The 15,699-nt window shown below is 35.3% G+C and overlaps 1 protein-coding gene across 1 annotated transcript in view; it reads left to right on the forward strand.

Moving 5' to 3' along the window:
• Window positions 1-15,699, forward strand: part of LOC100366652 (creatine kinase M-type-like) — a 44,054-nt gene that overhangs the window by 25,626 nt on the left and 2,729 nt on the right. The window contains exons 2-3 of the mRNA XM_002732904.4: window positions 14,217-14,403; window positions 14,651-14,767. Of these exons, the coding sequence (XP_002732950.1) occupies window positions 14,226-14,403; window positions 14,651-14,767 (295 nt within the window). The 5' untranslated portion in view covers window positions 14,217-14,225. The remainder of the gene's footprint in view (window positions 1-14,216; window positions 14,404-14,650; window positions 14,768-15,699) is intronic.

A 15,699-nucleotide genomic window follows, 5' to 3' on the forward strand; every position in this document is an offset into this window, starting at 1 on the left:
AATGCCAGGACAAATAGTTCATGAGTTATAGAACTTTTTCTCTTTTACTAAATCCAAGATGGCTGCCAAAGGAAGCCATTTTTCGATAATCTACTTTAGTAACTTTGTAGAGCTATCAACAGAGATACTATATGCTAAATTGCTTTTCAAACAAGGAAGCAGTTTTTAACAAGATAATTTTTTGAGGTTTTTTGAATTTTTGTGATAAATTCAACATGGCCGCTAAAACCACTTGAATCATGGGAAATATTTTCATGAACACATAATCATCTCATTGAGCGGATGTTGTATGCCAAGTTTTGTTTAAATCTGGCAAATCGTTCATAAGTTATAGCGTACTTTCACTTTTTTACTAAATCCAAGATGGCTGCCAAAGGAAGCCATTTTTCGAAAATCGGCTTCAGTAACTTTGTAGAGCTATCAACAGAGATACTATATGCTAAATAGATTGTCAAACAAGCAAGCAGTTTTTAAGATAATAATTTCTTGAGGTTTTTGGCATTTTTGTGATAAATTCAAGATGGCCGCCAAAACCACTTGAGTCATGGGAAATATTTTTATGAACACATAATCATCTTATTGAGTGGATGTTGTATGCCAAGTTTTGTCGAAATCTGGAAAATTGTTCATAATTTATAGCGTAATTTCACTTTTCACTAAATCCAAGATGGCTGCCAAAGGAAGCCATTTTTCAAAAATCTGCTTCAGTACCTTTGTAGAGCTATCAACAGAGATACTATATGCTAAATTGATTGTCAACCAAGCAAGCAGTTTTTAAGAAGATAATATTTTGAGGTTTTTTGCAATTTTTTGATAAATTCAATATGGCCGCCAAAACCACTTGAATCATGGGAAATATTTTTATGAACACATAATCATCTTATCGAAGGGATGTTGTATGCCAACTTTGGTTTAAATCTGGCAAATTGTTCATGAGTTATAGCGTACTTTCACTTTTTACTAAATCCAAGATGGCTGCCAAAGGAAGCCATTTTTCAAAAATCTGCTTCAGTCACTTTGTAGAGCTATGGCCATAGGTGCTGCAAAGCAAATGTCTAATCACATGAACGAGCCATTTTTGAGAAGAAGATTTTAAAATTTTTTTGTCAATTTTCACAAAATCCAATATGGCGGCCAAGGTCACATGACCGCTAAAGATTTTATTGCTGATATTTGCTAGACATGAGCCAATGATGCCACACAAAAAAACCGGAAGTTCCTAGACCCTCAGAAAGTGGTGCAATTGAGTACTTCCGGTTTGTGTTCTACCTAAGATGGCGGCCAGGTCATGTGACCTACATGGCTGATTTTGGGGTATGCACCACAACTCATGGCCCTTCATCAGCATGCAAAATGCCTAATCAATCGCAGCATTATTTTTCAAGTTACAGTGCTTTAAAAAACGGTGGAAAAATAATAAGAATAATAATAATAATAATAATAAACATAGCAATTACAAAAGGGTTTCCGACCCATAGGGCTCGAAACCCTAATAAATATAGCTGCAGAGCAGCTATTAACGGCTTTCAAGAAAAGGGACCATAACACTATTAAATTTGGAAAAAAAAGTTTGAAGATTTGATTTGTGCAATGTATATACGTGTAGGTTACATGACGTTCTGGCCCAATGCCTTCATTATAGCGGTATTTCTATGTCTCTAACTTCAATAGTGCTCGAGATATTGTATATATGCATATTGAATGAGTTCTATGACCATATATGGTCAACGGATATGTTGGCCAATTCTCTTTCCATTGCCTTCAATATAGCGTTGGTACCCTGTCTGTACATGCAATACTGCTTGAAATATTAGAGACATGCATATTTAATGAGATCTATGACCATATATGGTCAACGGATATGTTTGCCAATTCTCTTGTCCATTGCCTTCAATATATCATTGGTACCATGTTTATACTTGCAATGGTGCTTGAGATATTGGAGACATGCATATTTAATGAGTTCTATGACCATATATGGTCAACGAATATGTTGGTCAATTTTCTTGTCCATTGCCTTCGGTATACCGTTAGTTCCATGTTTGTACATGCAATAGTGCTTGAGATATTGGAGACATGCATATTTAATGAGTTATATGACCACATATGGTCATTGAAGATGTTGACAATTTCTCTTGTCCAAAGCCTTCAATATAGCAATGGTTCCATGTCTGTATGTGCAATAGTCCCTGAGATATTATAGGTATGCATATTTAATGAGGTATATGACCTTATATGGTCAACGAATATGTTGGCTCATTCTCTTGACCATTTCCTTCAATATAGCGTCAGTTTCACGTTTGTACATGCAATAGTGCTTGAGATATAAGAGACATGCATATTTAATGAGTTCTATGACCATATATGGTCAACGAATATTTTGGCCAATTCTCTTGTCCGTTGCCTTCAATATACCGTTAGTTCCATATTTGTACATGCAATAGTTTTTGAGATACAAGAGACATGCATATTTAATGAGTTCCAAGATGGCGGCCGAACCACGTGACTAATCGAAAATCTGTTTCAGTCACTTTTAATGGCATGACATGTAGAAGGTATATACAAATTTTCAGGCAAAACGGTCCAGCCGTTTCAGAGAAGAAGTTGTTTGAAGTTGGCGGAAGAATAATAATAATAATAATAATAATAATAATAAACTTAACAAAAACAATAGGCTTTCAAGCCTGAAGGGACTTGAAAGCCTAATAAATATAGCTGCAGAGCAGCTATTAACGGCTTTCAAGAAAAAAGGGCCATAACACCATTAAATTTGGAAAAAAAAGTTTGAAGATTTGATTTGTGCAATGTATATAAGTGTAGGTTACACGACGTTCTGGCCCAATGCCTTCATTATAGCGCTATTTCCATGTCTCTAACTTCAATACTGCTTGAAATATTAGAGACATGCATATTTAATGAGATCTATGACCATATATGGTCAACAGATATGTTGGCCAATTCTCTTTTCTATTTCCTTCAATATAGTGTTTGTTCCATGTTTGTACATGGAATAGCGCTTGAGATATTAGAGACATGCATATTAAATGAGTTCTATGACCATATATGGTCAACGGATATGTTTGCCAATTTTCTTTCCCAGTGCCTTCAAAATAGCATTGGTACCATGTTTATATATGCAATAGTGCTTGAGATATTGGAGACATGCACATTTAATGAGTTATATGACCATATATGGGCATTGAACATGTTGACAATTTCTCTTGTCCAAAGCCTTCAATATAGCAATGGTTCCATGTCTGTATGTGCAATAGTACCTGATATATTATAGATATGCATATTTAATGAGTTCTATGACCATATATGGTCAACGGATATGTTGGCCAATTCTCTTTTCTATTGCCTTCAATATAGTGTTTGTTCCATGTTTGTACATGGAATAGCACTTGAGATATAAGAGACATCCATATTTAATGAGTTCTATGACCATATATGGTCAACGGATATGTTGGCCAATTTTCTTTCCCAGTGCCTTCAATATAGCATTTGTACCGTGTTTATACATGCAATAGTGCTTGAGATATTGGAGACATGCATATTTAATGAGTTATATGACCATATATGGCCATTGAACATGTTGACAATTTCTCTTGTCCAAAGCCTTCAAAATAGCAATGGTTCCATTTCTGTATGTGCAATAGTGCCTGATATATTATAGATATGAATATTTAATGAGTTCTATGACCATATATGGTCAACGGATATGTTGGCCAATGCTCTTTTCCATTGCCTTCATTATAGCGTTGGTACCCTGTCTGTACATGCAATACTGCTTGAAATATTAGAGACATGCATATTTAATGAGTTCTATGACCATATATGGTCAACGGATATGTTGGCCAATTCTCTTTTATATTGCCTTCAATATAGCGTTTGTTCCATGTTTGTACATGGAATAGCGCTTGAGATAATAGAGACATGCATATTAAATGAGTTCTATGACCATATATGGTCAACAGATATGTTGGCCAATTTTCTTGTCCATTGCCTTCGGTATACCGTTAGTTCCATGTTTGTACATGCAATAGTGCTTGAGATATTGGAGACATGCATATTTAATGAGTTATATGACCATATATGGTCATTAAAGATGTTGACAATTTCTCTTGTCCAAAGCCTTCAATATAGCAATGGTTCCATGTCTGTATGTGCAATAGTGCCTGAGATATTATAGGTATGCATATTTAATGAGGTATATGACCTTATATGGTCAACGAATATGTTGGCTCATTCTCTTGACCATTTCCTTCAATATAGCGTCAGTTTCACGTTTGTAAATGCAATAGTGCTTGAGATATAAGAGACATGCATATTTAATGAGTTCTATGACCATATATGGTCAACGAATATTTTGGCCAATTCTCTTGTCCGTTGCCTTCAATATACCGTTAGTTCCATGTGTGTACATGCAATAGTTTTTGAGATACAAGAGACATGCATATTTAATGAGTTCCAAGATGGCGGCCGAACCACGTGACTAATCGAAAATCTGTTTCAGTCACTTTTAATGGCATGACATGTAGAAGGTATATACAAATTTTCAGGCAAAACGGTCCAGCCGTTTCAGAGAAGAAGTCGTTTGAAGTTGGCGGAAGAATAATAATAATAATAAATATAGCTGCAGAGCAGCTATTAACGGCTTTCAAGAAGGAGGGCCATAACACCATTAAATTTGAAAAAAAAAAATTGAAGATTTGATTTGTGCAATGAATATACGTGTAGGTTACATGACGTTATGGCCCAATGCCTTCATTATAGCGCTATTTCCATGTCTCTAACTTCAATAGTGTTCGAGATATTATACAGATGTATATTTAATGAGTTCCATGGCCATATATGGTCAACGGATATGTTGGCCAATTCTCTTTTCCACTGCCTTCAATATAGCGTTGGTACCCTGTCTGTACATGATATAGTGCTTGAAATATTAGAGACATGCATATTTAATGAGTTCTATGACCATATATGGTCAACGGATATGTTGGTCAATTCTCTATGCTATTGCCTTCAATATAGTGTTTGTTCCATGTTTGTACATGGGATAGCGCTTGAGATATTAGAGACATGCATATTAAATGAGTTCTATGACCATATATGGTCAACGGATATGTTGGCCAATTCTCTTTGCTATTGCCTTCAATATAGCATTGGTACCATGTTTTATACATGCAATAGTGCTTGAGATATTGGAGACATGCATATTTAATGAGTTATATGACCATATATGGCAATTGAACATGTTGACAATTTCTCTTGTCCAAAGCCTTCAATATAGCAATGGTTCCATGTCTGTATGTGCAATAGTGCCTGAGATATTATAGATATGCATATTTAATGAGTTCTATGACCATATATGGCCATCGAATGTGTTGGTCAATTCTCTTGTCCAATGTCTTCAATATAGGTTTGGGTACATGTCTATATCTTTAAAAGTGATCGAGATATTATGGATATGCATATTTAATGAGTTATATAACCATATATGGTCATCGAATATGTTGGTCAATTCTTTTGTCCAATGTCTTCAATATAGCGTTGGTTCCATGTTTGTACTTGCAATAATGCCTGAGATATTAGAGACACGCATATTTAATGAGTTCTATGACCATATATGGTCATACACTATGTTGATCAATTCTTTTGTCCAATGTCTTCAATATAGCGTTGGTTCCATCTTTGTACTTGCAATAATGCCTGAGATATTAGAGACATGCATATTTAATGAGTTGCATGACCATATACGGTCATCCAGTATTTTGGCCAATTCTCTTGTCCGTTGCCTTCAATATACCGTTAGTTCCATGTTTGTACATGCAATAGTTTTTGAGATACAAGAGACATGCATATTTAATGAGTTCCAAGATGGCGGCCGAACCACGTGACTAATCGAAAATCTGTTTCAGTCACTTTTAATGGCATGACATGTAGAAGGTATATACACATTTTCAGGGAAAATGGTCCAGCCATTTCAGAGAAGAAGTCGTTCGAAGTTGGCGGAAGAATAATAATAATAATAATAATAATAATAATAATAATAATAATAATAAACATAACAAAAACAATAGGCTTTCAAGCCTGAAGGGACTTGAAAGCCTAATAATAAACATAACAAAAACAATAGGCTTTCAAGCCTGAAGGGACTTGAAAGCCTAATAATAATAAACTTAACAAAAACAATAGGCTTTCAAGCCTGAAGGGACTTGAAAGCCTAATAATAATAATAATAATAATAATAATAAACTTAACAAAAACAATAGGCTTTCAAGCCTGAAGGGACTTGAAAGCCTAATAATAAACTTAACAAAAACAATAGGCTTTCAAGCCTGAAGGGACTTGAAAGCCTAATAATAAACATAGCAATTACAAAAGGGTTTCCGACCCATAGGGCTCGAAACCCTAAATATAGCTGCATAGCAGCGATGACGGGTTTCGAGCCTGCGTGGCTCATGACAAATTGCACTTGCTCGATGTGATTATTTGACTAACGTTTCATGTCTAGAATGCAAGATAGCAGACAAACTACACAACATATGGATTTGATTTCACAGGAATATGATAAACTTAATGCAAGGACAAATAGTTCATGAGTTATAGAACTTTTTCTCTTTTACTAAATCCAAGATGGCTGCCAAAGGAAGCCATTTTTAAAAATCTACTTCAGTAACTTTGTAGAGCTATCAACAGAGATACTATAAGCTAAATTGCTTTTCAAACAAGCAAGCAGTTTTTAACAAGATATTTTTTTGAGGTTTTTTGAATTTTTGTGATAAATTCAACATGGCCGCCAAAACCACTTGAATCATGGGAAATATTTCCATGAACACATAATCATCTCATTGAGCGGATGTTGTATGCCAAGTTTTGTTTAAATCTGGCAAATCGTTCATAAGTTATAGTGTACTTTCACTTTTTACTAAATCCAAGATGGCTGCCAAAGGAAGCCATTTTTCAAAAATCTGCTTCAGTCACTTTGTGAAGCTATCAACAGAGATACTATATGCCGAATTGTTTTTCAAACAAGCAAGCAGTTTTTAAGAAGATAATTTTTTGAGTTTTTTGGCATTTTTGTGATAAATTCAACATGGCCGCCAAAACCACTTGAATCATGGGAAATATTTTTATGAACACATAATCATCTTATTGAAGGGATGTTGTATGCCAACTTTGGTTTAAATCTGGCAAATTGTTCATGAGTTATAGCGTACTTTCACTTTTTACTAAATCCAAGATGGCTGCCAAAGGAAGCCATTTTTCAAAAATCTGCTTCAGTCACTTTGTGAAGCTATCAACAGAGATACTATATGCCGAATTGTTTTTCAAACAAGCAAGCAGTTTTTAAGAAGATAATTTTTTGAGTTTTTTGGCATTTTTGTGATAAATTCAACATGGCCACCAAAACCACTTGAATCATGGGAAATATTTTCATAAACACATAACCATCTTATTGAACGGATGTTGTATGCCAAGTTTTGTTTAAATCTGGCAAATTGTTCATAAGTTATAGCGTAATTTCACTTTTCACTAAATCCAAGATGGCTGCCAAAGAAAGCCATTTTTCAAAAATCTGCTTCAGTACCTTTGTAGAGCTATCAACAGAGATACTATATGCTAAATTGATTGTCAAACAAACAAGCAGTTTTTAAGAAGATAATTTTTTGAGGTTTTTTGCAATTTTTTGATAAATTCAATATGGCCGCCAAAACCACTTGAATCATGGGAAATATTTTTATGAACACATAATCATCTTATTGAAGGGATGTTGTATGCCAACTTTGGTTTAAATCTGGCAAATTGTTCATGAGTTATAGCGTACTTTCACTTTTTATTAAATCCAAGATGGCTGCCAAAGGAAGCCATTTTTCAAAAATCTGCTTCAGTCACTTTGTAGAGCTATGGCCATAGGTGCTGCAAAGCAAATGTATAATCACATGAATGAGCCATTTTTGAGAAGAAGATTTTAAAAGTTTTTTGTCAATTTTCGGAAAATCCAATATGGCGGCCAAGGTCACATGACCGCTAAAGATTTTATTGCTGATATTTGCTAGACATGAGCCAATGATGCCACACAAAAAAAACGGAAGTTCCTAGACCCTCAGAAAGTGGTGCAATTGAGCACTTCCGGTTTGTGTTCTACCCAAGATGGCGGCCAGGTCATGTGACCTACATGGCTGGTTTTGGGGTATGCACCACAACTCATCGCCCTTTATCGGCATGCAAAATGGCAAATCAATCGCTGCATTATTTTTCAAGTTACAGTGGTTACAAAAAACGGCGGAAAAATAATAATAATAAACATAGCAATTACAATAGGGTTTCGCCCCATAGGGCTCGAAACCCTAAATATAGCTGCATAGCAGCGATGACGGGTTTCGAGCCTGCGTGGCTCATGACAAATTGCACTTGCTCGATGTGATTATTTGACGAACGTTTCATGTCTAGAATGCAAGATAGCAGACAAACTACACAACATATGGATTTGATTTCACAGGAATATGATAAACTTAATGCAAGGACAAATAGTTCATGAGTTATAGAACTTTTTCTCTTTTACTAAATCCAAGATGGCTGCCAAAGGAAGCCATTTTTAAAAATCTACTTCAGTAACTTTGTAGAGCTATCAACAGAGATACTATATGCTAAATTGCTTTTCAAACAAGCAAGCAGTTTTTAACAAGATATTTTTTTGAGGTTTTTTGAATTTTTGTGATAAATTCAACATGGCCGCCAAAACCACTTGAATCATGGGAAATATTTCCATGAACACATAATCATCTCATTGAGCGGATGTTGTATGCCAAGTTTTGTTTAAATCTGGCAAATTGTTCATAAGTTATAGCGTGCTTTCACTTTTTACTAAATCCAAGATGGCTGCCAAAGGAAGCCATTTTTCGAAAATCTGCTTCAGTAACTTTGTAGAGCTATCGACAGAGATACTATATGCTGAATTGCTTTTCAAACAAGGAAGCAGTTTTTAACAAGATAATTTTTTGAGGTTTTTTGAATTTTTGTGATAAATTCAACATGGCCGCCAAAACCACTTGAATCATGGGAAATATTTCCATGAACACATAATTATCTCATTGAGCGGATGTTGTATGCCAAGTTTTGTTTAAATCTGGCAAATCGTTCATAAGTTATAGTGTACTTTCACTTTTTACTAAATCCAAGATGGCTGCCAAAAGAAGCCATTTTTCGAAAATCTGCTACAGTTACTTTGTAGAGCTATCAACAGAGATACTATATGCTAAATTGATTGTCAAACAAACAAGCAGTTTTTAAGAAGATAATTTTTTGAGGTTTTTTGCAATTTTTTGATAAATTCAATATGGCCGCCAAAACCACTTGAATCATGGGAAATATTTTTATGAACACATAATCATCTTATTGAAGGGATGTTGTATGCCAACTTTGGTTTAAATCTGGCAAATTGTTCATGAGTTATAGCGTACTTTCACTTTTTATTAAATCCAAGATGGCTGCCAAAGGAAGCCATTTTTCAAAAATCTGCTTCAGTCACTTTGTAGGGCTATGGCCATAGGTGCTGCAAAGCAAATGTATAATCACATGAATGAGCCATTTTTGAGAAGAAGATTTTAAAAGTTTTTTGTCAATTTTCGGAAAATCCAATATGGCGGCCAAGGTCTCATGACCGCTAAAGATTTTATTGCTGATATTTGCTAGACATGAGCCAATGATGCCACACAAAAAAACCGGAAGTTCCTAGACCCTCAGGAAGTGGTGCAATTGAGCACTTCCGGTTTGTGTTCTACCTAAGATGGCGGCCAGGTCATGTGACCTACATGGCTGGTTTTCGGATATGCACCACAACTCATGACACTTTATCAGAATGCAAAATGGCAAATCAATCGCAGCATTATTTTTCAAGTTACAGTGATTTATAAAAACGGCGGAAAAAAAATAATAAGAATAATAAACATAGCAATTACAAAAGGGTTTCGCCCCATAGGGCTCGAAACCCTAATAAACATAGCAATTACAAAAGGGTTTCGCCCCATAGGGCTCGAAACCCTAATAAATATAGCTGCATAGCAGCGATGACGGGTTTCGAGCCTGCGTGGCTCATGGCAAATTGCACTTGCTCGATGTGATTATTTGACGAATGTTTCATGTCTAGAATGAAAGATAGCAGACAAACTACACAACATATGGATTTGATTTCACAGGAATATGATAAACTTAATGCAAGGACAAATCGTTCATGAGTTATAGAACTTTTTCTCTTTTACTAAATCCAAGATGGCTGGCAAAGGAAGCCATTTTTCGATAATCTACTTTAGTAACTTTGTAGAGCTATCAACAGAGATACTATATGCTAAATTGCTTTTCAAACAAGGATGCAGTTTTTAACAAGATAATTTTTTGAGGTTTTTTGAATTTTTGTGATAAATTCAACATGGCCGCCAAAACCACTTGAATCATGGGAAATATTTTCATGAACACATAATCATCTCATTGAGCGGATGTTGTATGCCAAGTTTTGTTTAAATCTGGCAAATCGTTCATAAGTTATAGCGTACTTTCACTTTTTTACTAAATCCAAGATGGCTGCCACAGGAAGCCATTTTTCGAAAATCGGCTTCAGTAACTTTGTAGAGCTATCAACAGAGATACTATATGCTAAATAGATTGTCAAACAAGCAAGCAGTTTTTAAGATAATAATTTCTTGAGGTTTTTGGCATTTTTGTGATAAATTCAAGATGGCCGCCAAAACCACTTGAGTCATGGGAAATATTTTTATGAACACATAATCATCTTATTGAGTGGATGTTGTATGCCAAGTTTTTTCGAAATCTGGAAAATTGTTCCTAATTTATAGCGTAATTTCACTTTTCACTAAATCCAAGATGGCTGCCAAAGGAAGCCATTTTTCTAAAATCTGCTTCAGTACCTTTGTAGAGCTATCAACAGAGATACTATATGCTAAATTGATTGTCAACCAAGCAAACAGTTTTTAAGAAGATAATTTTTTGAGGTTTTTTGCATTTTTTGATAAATTCAATATGGCCGCCAAAACCACTTGAATCATGGGAAATATTTTTATGAACATATAATCATCTTATCGAAGGGATGTTGTATGCCAACTTTGGTTTAAATCTGGCAAATTGTTCATGAGTTATAGCGTACTTTCACTTTTTACTCAATCCAAGATGGCTGCCAAAGGAAGCCATTTTTCAAAAATCTGCTTCAGTCACTTTGTAGAGCTATGGCCATAGGTGCTGCAAAGCAAATGTCTAATCACATGAACGAGCCATTTTTGAGAAGAAGATTTTAAAATTTTTTTGTCAATTTTCACAAAATCCAATATGGCGGCCAAGGTCACATGACCGCTAAAGATTTTATTGCTGATATTTGCTAGACATGAGCCAATGATGCCACACAAAAAAACCGGAAGTTCCTAGACCCTCAGAAAGTGGTGCAATTGAGCACTTCCTGTTTGCGTTCTACCTAAGATAGCGGCCAGGTCATGTGACCTACATGGCTGGTTTTTGGATATGCACCACAACTCATGGCCCTTTATGAACATGGAAAATAGCAAATGAATTGCAGCATTATTTTTCAAGTTACAGTGCTTTAAAAAACGGTGGAAAAATAATAAGAATAATAATAATAATAAACATAGCAATTACAAAAGGGTTTCGCCCCATAGGGCTCGAAACCCTAAATATAGCTGCATAGCAGCAATGACCGGTTTTCAAGACCATGGCACATGGCCAAGTCACATGCAATGCATGGCCAGGTATGACTGTTTGCAATAGCCCCCAAAATTAACGTTGGTCCCATGTTTGTATATGTGATAGTGTCCAAGATATTATTGCCATGCATATGTAATGAGTTATATGACCATATATAGTCATCAGGTATGTTTGTCAATTCTCTTGTCCAATGACTTCAATAAAGCATTGGTTCCATGTTCCTACCTGCATCAGTGCCTAAGATATTAGAGGCATGCATATTTAATGAGTTCTATGACCATATATGGTCATCTCATATGTTGGACAATTCTCTTGTCCAATGTCTTCAGTATAGGTTTGGGTACATGTCCCTATCTTTAAAAGTGCTCGAGATATTATGGATATGCATACTTAATGTGTTCTATGACCATATATGGTAATCGAATATGTTGGTCAATCCTTTTGTCCAATGTCTTCAATATAGTATTGGTTCCATGTTTGTGCTTACAATAGTACTCGAGATATTAGAGACATGCATATTTAATGAGTTGTATGACCATATATGGTTATCGACTGTGTTGGTCAATTATCTTGTCCAAAGTCTTCAATATAGGTTTGGGTACATGTTTCTATCTTTAAAAGTGTTCGAGATATATGGATATGCATATTTAATCAGTTCTATGACCATATATGGTCATCGAATATGTTGGTCAATTCTCTCGTCCTATGTCTTCAATATAGCGTTGATTCCATGTTTGAACTTGCAATAATGCCCGAGATATTAGAGACACGCATATTTAATGAGTTATATGACCATATATGGTCATACACTATGTTGATCAATTCTTTTGTTCAATGTCTTCAATATAGCATTGGTTCCATGTTTATACTTGCAATAGTGCCTGAGATATTAAAGACATGCATATTTAATGAGTTACATGACCATATATGGTCATCCAATATCTTGGTCAATTATCTTGTCCAATGTCTTCAATATAGCGTTAGTTCCATGTTTGTACTTGCAATAGTGCCTGAGATATTAGAGACATGCATATTTAATGAGTTGCATGACCATTTATGGTCATCCAATATTTTGGTCAATTCTCTTGTCCAATGTCTTCAATATAGCGTTAGTTCCATGTTTGTATATGCAATAGTTCTCAATATATGTCAATTCAATGTGTGTCGTATATGGGCCCTCCCCCCTTTCCCATAATGCAACATTGCTGACTATTTTATATAAAATGTGAAAAATATTCATAAATCAACTGCTCCAAAACTACTGGTCGCACTTCCATGATTCTTTGATTAATCTGTAGTATGTATGATGTTCTTCAAAATTATGGCGTGGAATTTCGATACGATCAAAATTATGCAAATGAGATGCAAAACAATATTTCAGAAAATTCTAGAAAAAAAAGTCACATGACCGTTCAACTTTTTTTTTCTGATATACGTAGCTCTAGGGCCAATGCTTCTTTTAGGCGAAAGTTTGAGACTCCTAGGCCCTCAGAAAGGTGTTCAAATGAGCATGCCATTTTTCGCCTTAAATTCAAAATGGCCGCCGTACCACGTGATCAATATGCGTCATCTTAGGATATGCACTAGATCTCATCAACCTTTACAAACATATGAAAATTTTTTACAGATATGTGCAACGGTGTCGAAATGGCGCTTAGCGAAAAAATCTGGCGGAATAATAAAAAACATAACGATTACAATAGGTTTCCAAGACATGTGTCTTGAAAACCTAATAAGAATAATAAACATAGCAATTACAATAGGGTTTCGCCCCATAGGGCTCGAAACCCTAAAAAATCAAAGAGCGGTGTAACTAAACACCCTACGTGACACCCTACACACTGAGGCTATTCACCTCAGATTAAAGCAGCTGCAGTGAAAAGGTCGATTGTCTGTTATCCAGTCACATTTGGACTGGATCGTACCTGTAATTTATAGTATGATACACCTTTGACTTAAGGTTGCAAAGGTCGTGTTGGTAGAGGGGTGTCGCTCAACTTTGTTTAACCTTAGACACCCAGTTTATATCTAAAAATACTCCAGTATCGCACGTCACCAGCGTTCACTGACTTCCTATGTTTCAACGAGTATACGATTTCATTGGCACGTGACATTAATCTGTATCAATTTCTCCGTACTATATAGTTCCCCAATAGCTAAAGCATTAAATTAAAACGCAGTAAAATTAATAGAATGTATTGTTTCCTTCACAAACCAGTGAATTTATACATGGCGAATTTTGTCTGTAACATTAAAATTAAGCCATGTGAATAACATTCCCCTGGTGAAACGAATGGACGAGCCCATCCAAGTTGCTATATTGTCGATTTCAAAATGTATGAATAATCAATTGAGGCTCTTAATATAGTAATATGCGCTAGATTATAAAGAGCTTGGTATACTTCGCATTGGAGTCGGTTTTTAACTGATACATCGCGCAACAAATAATGTCATGCTATATTTACATTTTTTTTTCTCATCAGTGAATCAACATGTCTAACTTAAATCAGAAGAAATACAAGCCAGAAGAAGATTATCCTGATTTATCGAAGCATAACAATCATATGTCGCAATGTTTGACACCCAAAATTTACGCTGATCTTCGTGATAAAGTCACTCCAGGTGGTTTTACTCTGGACCAAGCTATACAAACTGGTGTCGATAACCCAGGTATGTAGACACAAGTTTGAAATGTTTAAAAACGCTGTAAATTGTTCATTTTTGCTCTTGTCTTGGTTGATGAAAATGTTTTCATATGCAGCATTCAGTGAACATTAATCCCGCAAAGCCAAAATTGTAGTAATCTTTCACTAACATTGGGTCTTTGCGTTATCATTGTTTTTACACCTTGAAAAAAGGATTGCGTGTATTTTTACCGATGTTTTGATTATAAGAGTTTATTGTATTTTGCATCTAGGTCATCCATTCATTATGACTGTTGGCATGGTAGCAGGAGATGAAGAAAGTTATGACGTCTTCGCAGACATTTTTGATCCCGTCATTTCTGCTCGTCACAATGGATACAAGAAAACTGGTAAATGCGCATTTCCAATACGAGAATCAGGCTGCGAAGTGTTAGATACAATATTTTTTTTGGGATTGTACAGGCCCATACAAACGCACGTTGATTAGTTTCAGGGTCCGATCCAAGATGGTCGAATGGTGGCCATTTTTGTGCTAAAAAATAATCAAAATCATATTTGTCATTCCAATACATACAATAATCATTATGGAAGGCACGTCATTAGTTTATATCACATTCAAAATGACGGTTATATTTTAATGAATGCCGGCTCAGAACCATATCTGACACGAGTTGACGGATTGCAATTAATCCTTATCCTGCCAGCCCCATGTACATTTATAATGATTTTAGATAAAGGTTGAACTTTACAACTACATTACACGTGTCGCACATTAACATGTCCTATGTTGGCTTCGTCGTTAACAATTTGTGTCTAGGATACCTGGTATTTTTTCTTCAATTATTTCCATTCTGTTTATACCTCCATGATTCAATGAATGTTTAATCTTGGTGCAGTTCAATATTATCGCCTAGTCCAGCGCCTATATATTTAAAGATTTTGTTGAAAATTTTTGGAAAAATCTGGTCTAACGTAGAATGCTACATTAATGTCAAGAATGGGCTAGACTTTGCTACAACTTTGAAACATCTACACTTACAATAAAACGATTGTTAATAATAGTACATGTGGTGTTAAACTGAAAGAAACTTGCAAGAGTCTATCAAGAATGTCCAGAGGAAGATGTAAATAATGGTTGTAGAAATCTGTCAATATTACATGAGCATGCCATATCAACACAAGGACTCTTCCTTCTATTTTAATCTTACCCAGTTACTTAAGGGGCGGCCTTATCAATTTTGCAAACTCCAAAATGCATTTCGATATGTTGCAATTATTTGATCACTTTTCTCCCAATAGAAAGTGTGTTTTACTCTTTACC

Source organism: Saccoglossus kowalevskii, chromosome 2 (genome assembly GCF_978046115.1).
Source record: "Saccoglossus kowalevskii chromosome 2, keSacKowa6.1, whole genome shotgun sequence".
Taxonomy (NCBI): domain Eukaryota; kingdom Metazoa; phylum Hemichordata; class Enteropneusta; family Harrimaniidae; genus Saccoglossus; species Saccoglossus kowalevskii.